Source organism: Cibotium barometz, chromosome 9 (genome assembly GCF_041138505.1).
Source record: "Cibotium barometz isolate CiBa-2024 chromosome 9, ASM4113850v1, whole genome shotgun sequence".
Taxonomy (NCBI): Eukaryota; Viridiplantae; Streptophyta; class Polypodiopsida; order Cyatheales; family Cibotiaceae; genus Cibotium; species Cibotium barometz.
The window spans coordinates 23,932,348-23,942,288 of record NC_141054.1 but is presented as its reverse complement, the minus strand read 5'-3'; the positions used below and the strand labels follow the sequence as shown (position 1 = coordinate 23,942,288).

The 9,941-nt window shown below is 44.8% G+C and overlaps 1 protein-coding gene across 9 annotated transcripts in view; it reads right to left on the bottom strand.

The window, feature by feature from the left end:
- LOC147635350 (RNA helicase family protein) overlaps nt 1–6,844 on the bottom strand; it is a 101,653-nt gene extending 94,809 nt beyond the window's left edge. For all 9 annotated transcript variants that reach the window (XR_015266645.1, XR_015266641.1, XR_015266643.1 and 6 more), the window contains exons 1-2: nt 6,572–6,844; nt 5,852–5,999 (exon numbers count right to left, since the gene is read on the bottom strand). Coding sequence is in view for 4 of the 9 variants with exons in the window: in XM_086802592.1 (XP_086658718.1) it covers nt 5,852–5,999; nt 6,572–6,663 (240 nt within the window). In the remaining 5 variants the exon portion in view is untranslated. The remainder of the gene's footprint in view (nt 1–5,851; nt 6,000–6,571) is intronic.
- Between the last annotated feature and the right edge of the window lie 3,097 nt (nt 6,845–9,941).

The following is a 9,941-nucleotide window of genomic DNA, read 5'->3' as shown; positions in this document are numbered from 1 at the left end:
CCCTCACAAATTGGCAAGGGTTGTAACAACCCTATCTTCTTTCCACGAGGAGCTTTCACCTTTTGACAAATATCACAGCGTTGTACATATGTAAACACATCTCGCCTCATCTTTGGCCAGTAATGTTGCCGTTCCAATTTCTCCAGAGTCGAATTCATGCCCCTATGACCACCAGTAATGGCGTCATGGAGACATCATGGAGAAGAGCTACCCTGAACGACTTCATGACACATAGTCGGCCTTTGTAGAAAAGCCAACCATCGCGTATCAAAAAGTGGCATGGTCCTGTGGCATCCAATGCTTGTTCCCACTGTGTACCGAATTCCTCGTAATCCGCGTATGTGTGCTTCATGTCATCTAGTCCTGTACCAACAAGATCGAGTCTAGTGGTCTGAATCGTAGTCACTTGTCTCTTCCTGCTCAAAGCATCTGTAATATGCGGAAGCTTCGGAGAAGGATCGGTACTTCAAAACTCAGAAATCAGCACTCTTTTCACAACGGAAATTAACGCACAAACTAAAAGGAGATGTGCAGAAAATAGAGAGCGAAGAGGGAGATGGAGAGGACACAGTATTGGGTCCCAATTACCCTCTGGAGGGCCCCCACCACGGATGGTGTATTTGCTTTATTAGAATGATGTAAATCTGAAAACAAATACAGAAAACTTGACCTTGTCTTGGCTGGAAAATCCTGCCCTTGACCTTCAGAAGTCCACCCCTTTGCTTGGCAATCTCCTTGGCTTGACTGGGCCTTGATTGGCTTGAGCACTTGGTGAAAACTGAGATGAATGATGGGATTATGGCCTCCACTATTTATACTCCTCCTCAAGAGCAGTCGGCCAGCTAAAAAATAGGCAATGTCCCACGACTGGTGAAAATTCAGCAATAAATGCTGAATTAAATCCCAAAAAATACTGCCTTTTTTTCCTAACAGGCTGAAAGTGATGCGCCTGCTTCTGATTGACTGGACACAACTTTTGTCCACAATCCCAGGGCTGGGCAGCCTGTATGGGCTGCCCCATACATGCCCTACAGCCATATAAAGGCTGTAATCTCCTGGAGATTGCCTTATCTGTGCCCTAGGGCTGTCCTACAGCCCCTCCGTGGCTGGTGGGTTCAGCCTGGGCCTTCCTGGCCCTCATGGGGGTGGTTCTACACCATTCCCATGCCCACACTCAGATCCGGGGTAGCCCTATGGGCTGGCCCCTTGTCCTAAACATAATCTACTCAGTGATCTGGCATTCGGCACCATACCAAATACAAGGAACCATTGACATCATTCTAGAGGGAGACTCACAGCGCGGACTGGCACTATTTCATGTGCAGGACAGTGCACACCTGACCTTAGATCCTGTGTAGGACAATGCACACCTGACCTCGAACATCTGGGATGGATCCCTGGCTGACTCGTCCCGGACTGGGCTCACATGGGACCAGTTCACCATCCCAGGTCCTACACCTTCTGTACAAAAATGTCTACGCAATCTGACCATTCACTATTTGTGTGGGAGTCTTCCAGAGGCTTCCGGAGGCTAAAAACCAACCGTCCTTCGAGGGACAGGAGTCACTCCGAAAGGGATAGTCCACCGGCGTCTAAAAACCAACCACACGAGCGAAAAAATTTTCTGGTTTTCTTTGCTGAATCTTTGTCCTTGAAGTAGGCTCTGATACCACTGTAGTATGCGGAAGCTTCGGAGAAGGATCGGTACTTCAAAACTCAGAAATCAGCACTCTTTTCGCGACGGAAATTAACGCACAAACTGAAAGGAGATGTGCAAAAAATAGAGAGAGAAGGGGGAGATGGAGAGGACACAATATTGGGTCCCAATTACCCTCTGTAGGGCCCCCACCACGGATGGTGTATTTGCTTTATTAGAATGATGTAAATCTGAAAACAAATACAGAAAACTTGACCTTGTCTTGGCTGGAAAATCCTGCCCTTGACCTTCAGAAGTCCACCCCTTTGCTTGGCAATCTCCTTGGCTTGCTTGATTGGCTTGAGCACTTGGTGAAAACTGAGATGAATGATGGGATTATGGCCTCCACTATTTATACTCCTCCTCGGCCAGCTAAAAAACAGGCAATGTCCCACGACTGGTGAAAATTCAGCAATAAATGCTGAATTAAATCCCAAAAAATACTACCTTTTTTTCCTAACAGGCTGAAAGTGATGCACCTGCTTCTGATTGACTGGACACAACTTTTGTCCACAATCCCAGGGCTGGGCAGCCTGTATGGGCTGCCCCATACATGCCCTACAGCCATATAAAGGCTGTAATCTCCTGGAGATTGCCTTATCTGTGCCCTAGGGCTGTCCTACAGCCCCTCCATGGCTGGTGGGTTCAGCCTGGGCCTTCCTGGCCCTCATGGGGGTGGTTCTACACCATTCCCATGCCCACACTCAGATCCGGGGTAGCCCTATGGGCTGGCCCCTTGTCCTAAACATAATCTACTCAGTGATCTGGCATCCGGTACCATACCAAATACACAAAACCACTGACATCATTCTAGAGAGAGACTCACAGCGCGGACTGGCACTGTTTCCTGTGCAGGACAGTGCAAACCTGACCTTAGACTCCTGTGCAGGACAATGCACACCTGACCTCGGACATCTGAGATGGATCCCTGGCTGACTCGTCCCGGACTGGGCTCACATGGGACCAGTTCACCATCCCAGGTCCTGCACCTTCTGTACAGAAGTGTCTACGTGGCATCCAAGTGCGGGATGCACGTGACAGCATCGGCCACTGGATTAGCCTTTCCTGGAAGGTACTCAATCATACCATCGAATTGCTCGAATATCTAGCTCCAGTGGTGTTATCGGTCACTCCACTGTGCACTTGGCATTGTCTGAATCCAACGTAATGCCTGATGGTCAGTGCGAACCTCAAAGTCACGGCCATACAAAAAATGTTTCCGATGTTTCAAGGCTTGTACCTGCCGCAGCGTTTGGAGCGTAAATGTTGAGAAAGCCAACGCTACCCTCTCTGATAGTAATGGTAACCCACTGTGCATGCCCGGGAACGATGACTCCTGAGCCAGATACTGTCGGAAGCAGCTGCTCCACTGACAGAAATACACATCCCTCCCTGCGTCCCAGAGGGGCCGAAAGATGGAGACCAGAAAGTGTGACTCCTGCCTGGAAGAATCTTCCCGCATTTGCGGGTGCCCCGCCCCTCTGAGAGGTGATGCTCCTAGAGGAATAAAATGTCTATGGGTCCCCCAACCATGGCTCTCTAGAGCTCGCCTCATAGGACACCTCGTCTATGAAAGCACTGAGGCCCCCCTAACCTTGAATGTTCCATGTAAAAATCCGCATATCAACCTCTGTGTGATGCGGCACTAGCGGAGTTCCCCTCCACTCTAAATGTCTTGGGCGAGGGTTTAGACGGGGAATAATCACAATCCGTGCAGGGGCGAAGGCGCGCTAGGTGGGCACTAATCCTATCCTCCATGTAACGCCACTCTGTAACGAGCACGAGCGTATGCATGCTCCAAACTCCATCTATCACAATAGAGGTATCCGTAAGAAGGGGGAGGAGGTACCACGACTTAAGTATGCATGAAGACAAAAAGCAGCACCTCCAGGCTGGAGGCTACCATCTCCCTGCCCTGGCCTCGATGAGCTGAACCTCCAATCTCCATCCTAGCCAAAGGCTAGAAATGGGTGAGAATGTCGGACCTCGGTGATGCGAAGATCTTGGAGGTGCTGGGAAAGCTCAACTGCCTGGCCCTGGATGGTAGCTTCTACCATTACCATCTCGGTATCCCACTCTCTCAGGGGCTGCACTAAAGGGGAAGGAGAAGATCATCGCGCCATTATCTAGCATAGAGGGCCTAGAGTGGTGAAAAACCACACATACCCGAACAGGGGCTACTGTCTCCTCGAAAATGTAGGTCCCTTCCGTCAGCAAATATCGGAAGAAACTATAATCCACTAGTTGTCCGAGGATCCCAGGAGCCCAACCTGGGATCTCTGGCGGCAATGAGTCATCTCTACCGGCTCAAAGAACCGGTGTATCAAGCGCCGGATGGATCCAGCCAGCTGTCTCCGTATGGTACCAACAACTACCTTCGATCCCTGGAATAATATGAACCCAAATAGAGGAGAGTCTAGGAGCAACATACGCTCCCAAACTACTAGTGTACAAGGAGGTAACACTATTTTCTATTCTGGTTCACCCTCTATTCCTGTTCCTAGTGTGTTTTGGAATACTACACAACCACACGCACAAAACCCTCCCACCCAACCCATGTTTTTCGCGCTAGAGTTGGCATGCAACCATTATCGGCCGCACAACCGCAGGGACCTGCGTATGGGTTTTACCCAACACAGGGTTCTCAACACTATGTCCACTGGCACTGTGTCACCACCTAGCATTTTGGGGTATCAAGTAGTTTACCAACCCATCACAGGCACTACACTAGTACCAGCTTATGTGCCTACTCAAGGATTTGTACCTCAGCCAGGTATTCTAGCTGCACCGAGTGCCCAACCTTATATCCCTTCTTCTGGAGTACCCTCGCCAGGTCCTACACTTGGGTATTAGTGGTTATTCTAGAGTAGCACCTAACCCTTTACACTCCGGATATGGGTACCACGCATCCTAAACCCCACCATCTCCTTCCCTCCATGTCTCTATGTCCAGAAATGCTTTCATAGAAAAGACTCATTTCAATGGGTCTAATTACAACACCTTGGCTAACCTTATGGAACAAGTGTTCACTTCCCAGGGTTCTTGGAACCTCGTGAAGGGACTTGAACCGAGACCCCACCCCTCACTAGCACCTCCTAAAGTCATCCGCTATTGGGAAGCTAAGAATGCCACTGCCATAGTGAAGCGCATGCAAGGCCTTCTGCCGGAGTTTCATTCACAACTCTAGCAATTCCCCTATGTCTCTGATAGATGGGCACACCTTGCAGAGAGATATGTAGCACGTGATCACATGCGTCGCATTGATCTCGAGCATCAAATCCAAAAATTCTCTATTAAAGAGGGGGATGACTTGAAAGTCAAGGTTGCTGAATACCAGCACCTTAACGCGGAGCAGGCCACCACTCGCTCTGCCAAGTCTCAGGACGACCAGGTCATCAGATTATAGAACAAGTTGCCGCCTAGTTTCTTTACTTTTGTCACACAGACCATTAGTTTAGAACCTATGCCTAACCTATATGAGTGTGAGTGCCAACTCCTACGCTTCGCTTAGTTGCATGACCAGTTTCACCCCAAGAAGTCATCTTTTTCCTCCTCTACCCAAGAGGGAGCCCTTGTTTCCAATACCACCTCTACCCACAAAGGGCAACAAGGGAAGGGGAACAACAACCTAGGTAATCAAGGCAAACCACTATGATCCCAAAAACCCTGCCTTGACACCCACTCCCTACTGGCAGAATATTCCCAAAAGGAATAGATACTGCACTCATTGCTAGATGTCTAGACATGTCGATGATGTGAGTGTGGCATCAAAGCAAGGAAAAATAGAGGTAACAACCCCGACACCAGCAACTCGAATCACCAAAACAACCAAGGTGGCAGCAATGCCCCAAATTGGCGGTCGAGATAGGGTAATGCTCCAACACCTACTGTGTAGGGTCCCCCACTAGGGAACCAGCAACAAGGCACAGGTGCGAATTGGCCTAGATCTTCTCAGTGGCGCACCACTGGTCGTGTTGCTCAAGGTCCCCCCCCCCCCCCGCCCCCCCGCGGTCAGTATCCTTTGCCACCCCGGAAGGGATGTCTGATTGGTCATCACTTACACCACATCCCGGTAGATAATTAAGAAGTGAATAGAGTCGCAAATTTAAAAAAATGATTAGTTATATGAAAAAAGAGTGTATTTGAAAAGCTTACTTGAGGAATCTGAGTAGTTTTGCCACTGCCTGTTTCTCCAATGATTATGGTGGTTGCATGATTTTCGACTAAGTAAAGCAGCGCTGTTCGATGCTTGTAGGCGGGCAGGCGCTGTCTCTGCTTCTCCATTGTCATGTATCCAGAAGAGCTGAAAAAAAAAGGGGGGGATTTGGTCTACACATACTAAGGCCCTAAGAAGTTCTGATTGAGCTAAAGAATGCTAACTTGAGGCTTTAATCTACACATCTTCCATACATATGAAGCCCTAATATGGCTAGGAGATGTCGATTAGGGTTTAACCTACAGAACTAAGCCCTAACAAGTTACAATTAGACTAGAAGCAGCTTTAAACTGATCTCATTAATCTAAGAGATGGTAATTAAGGGCTTGCATCTACTTAGTTTCTACAGACTTAACCCTTATTAAGCTATAAAAAGTTGATTAAGAGCTTTAGTCTGCACAAGCAATCGTATTAAGTGCTGATACGTTTTGAGATGTTAATTTTAAAAGTCTAGGATTAAACTACACAGCTTATGGTCATATTTAGCAGTATTATGTTGTGATTAAGAGCTTCAGTCTGCACATGCAATCATATTAAGTCCTTTTACGTTTTGAGATGTTAATTTTAAATCAGAAGAAAAAGTCTAGGATTAAACTACACACATATTTAGCAGTATTATGTTGTGATTAAGGTTTAAGAGGTTAAAGGAAATTAATTACTAGTGAGAGAGGGGAGCGATGAAAGGTACACCATCGTCTTCATCTGTCAACAAGGGGGGCCTCTCTGCACCTGGCTTCCAAAACTGTGCCATGGCTCACCTAGCTCTAAAGGCAAGGCCACCTTACAACGCTCTATAGGCGGTGAAATGCTGGAGTGAGTGTTTCACAGGCTACATGTCCTGGGGAACAAGACACAATGCAAGATCCCCTCACTCCAAAAAAAGGTTAAAAGGAATGTGTATGTTCCCAACAAATAAAAAGAACGCACGCTTAGTGCTCTCTTAAATTTAAGGGTGGTAGAATTTTAAAAAGGGTTTCTTACCAAACGTAGGGAAGCCTTCAACCCCATATAAAAATCAAACTAATCAGCCCATTAAAAAAATGTATTGAACTCCCCTCTCATAAAGATGCATGCTCTCATAATATGTGTTCATTACTAAATGACCATTTACCCAAGATCTCCCCCCAATATGTTTGCGTACCCAAGCTCTTCTCTATCCATTTAGACATTTTGGACCAGGTACCCCTGATTGTTGGGCAATCCCAAAACACATGCTTCCGTAAGATTAATGCATAAATGTATTTACATGTGTTGGTCTGTGTGTAATGTGAATAAAATTAGATGCCCTAAGATTGATCTGATGATTTAGAGTCTGCAAAGGAATATGCTTTGAATTCTGTCCCTATGCTTGGTGAGCTTCAGACATACTAGGGTAAAATCCCTAGCTCTAGTATGTATGATGCAGGTGAGATGTTGGGAAGGGAAGAAGAGGCCTCCCAAGTTTGGTCCAAAACTCTCAAGTGGTACCGTAAAGAAAAACAAGTGGATTGTACATTTATTGCTTTCATAGAAAAGCCGGTTGGAACCAGACCCACTGTTAAAGTTTGGTCCAAGGAAGGGGGAATGCTGGAAAGACAGTCCCCCCGTGGTTGCACTACAGAAGCTATGATAGAGGTTTGTTTACTTTTGGGATATCAAATTTATTGGGAACGGTCTTGTTTTTTGGTAGAAGATGAAAGATGGGAATTCTTATGTAAAATCTTGAATGAGGTTGAGAAGGAGTAGTGAATTGTAATCCTGACTTGATTGTATGATGACAGGTTTTGAACAGTTAATATAAATAATTATTATTGATCCCAAAAAAAATGTATTGAAGCAGTTTAAAATAGCATTGACCTGAATTTTTGAATAGTCTGAAGAGGTTGGCTTGGATAAGTCAATTAATGTCCTCACATGTGAGGAATAATTAATGTCGTCACCACATGTGAGAGATAATAGTGGTGCATCCAAACTGTAGTAGTGGAATGGGGTCCTGACAAACTTGTTGAGCGGCCAAAATTTAATAGAATGGCTCAATTGGGACTAGTGAGAATTCTCGATCCTTTGTTGCCACGTAGAGGCCGCTTATTATCTTTTTGAGAAATCCATCAATATTTTTGAGTGGAATGGGGGCCTGACAAACTTGTTGAGTGAGCAGCCAAAATTCAATAGAATGGCTCAATTGGGACTAGTGAGAATTCTCGATCCTTTGTTGCCACGTAGAGGCCGCTTATTATCTTTTCAAGAAATCCATCAATATACCCTTGAGACATCGATGCATCGGGATAGACATGGAAAATCATGGTACTCGTAAGTGGTTGATTGTTATGATGGACCACTTTTCTCCCCTTCCAGTACAGCCTAGATTCTCTATATTTGAATCTCTCATGGAAAGATGCAAGAGATCAACCGACTCAATTGGATTGGACTTGCTAAGACTCCACACACGAGCTCATTTAGTTGCTAGAGATCATCTATCTCATTTAGTTTCTAGAGATCATCTATCTCATTTGGTTGGACTTGCTAGGACTCCACGCAAGCTCATTTAGCTACTAGAGATCACCGTCTCATTTGGTTGGACTTGCTAAGGCTCATTTCGTTGGACTTGCTAGGGTTCCACACAAGCCAAACACGGGTGCCCTACCAACACTCTCACCACACTAGCTCAGTTTTACACACAACATTGTTTAGGCTTTCAAAGGATAGGTTCATGGGAGATTTCATTATCTTTGGTCCCCTATCATGGGTTATGCTGAGGAACAGAGATGTTTAGGCATGCATTTTTTAGAGATCATCGTCCCACAAAGAGGTATTGATGAGGTAGCACAAAGATAAAGACAACATCATAGATTTCTTTAAATCACCACCATAGTGAGCTCCCATCACAGAGGGGAGATGTTTGTATTCTTTTCTAAAGAAGTTGTTATAGGAATATATTTTAAGTTGTCTTTAAAATATCATTCTACCCTCTTAGATAATTCGGGGAGGCTTTGAGTATCTTTGCGTCGAGCCAAATCATGTTAATATCAAGGTGATGCCATTATAAATATTAATACGTTTGGTATACATTGACGTATGGTTGGGGGGGCCTCCAATGTTTGTTACAGTTGGTTTGTATGGAAGGGTGATTCCTGGGTTACTTACGCCTGGAAAACATGTGTGTGGTGATGGTTTATATACTTATGAAAAATTTGTTTACCAAATTATTATTGGTCTATTTTATAGGTGAAGAGGATTCAAAAGATCGAGGAGAATATACACAATACTATTTGTTGGTATACATTTTTGTAAACAAGCTTTGTATATACATGTGCTAGCTTGCGCACATTTTGATTTATTTTTTGGAAAGCTTTGGTTTATCAAGCTTAGACTTGAACTTTAATATTTTTGTAAAGCATGATATGCTTTAACCCTAGCCTTAATTTATGGACACTCTATTTTGAGCATAAGAGAATGTCATGCAAGTAAAAGAACCTTTTTTTTAAGAGGCTATGGCCTATTTTGGAATAAAGAATTACGTAAATACTCATGTGTGGGGAGAAGCCACACACTCAAGGGGGGATGATTGCACCCAATGTTTGAGTCGTTATCTTGAGCTAAGTATTTTTATTTATTATTCATTCAATTCTTGAATATGTTGAATTTGTGGTCTTTGATGTGTTAAGTGGGTCGAATAATGATGTGTTAAGTGAGTCGAATAATCTATTTTCTTGCAACTTCCTATTTTCTCTATTTTCCTAGAAATGGATCCCGTGTCAGGAAGATGGTATCAATATATGATCACGCATTGTCATCATGTAGCGGGTACTTTAGCTTATGTAGCTAGTTTCATACATTTTTTTAATTTCCATGGATCAGTATTTATCATGGATACATTATAATACGTTTTGGTCTCATAGACACTCCTCTAAGTCTTTTGAAGGTGTTTATCTCTCTCTCTCTCTCTCTATGTCTCTCTATGTGTGTGTGTCTCTCTGTTGCTCCATGTTGCTCCATCTACTCCCAATGTTCCACTAACAGGAAACATATTTAATAGGGATCTAGCAGCTC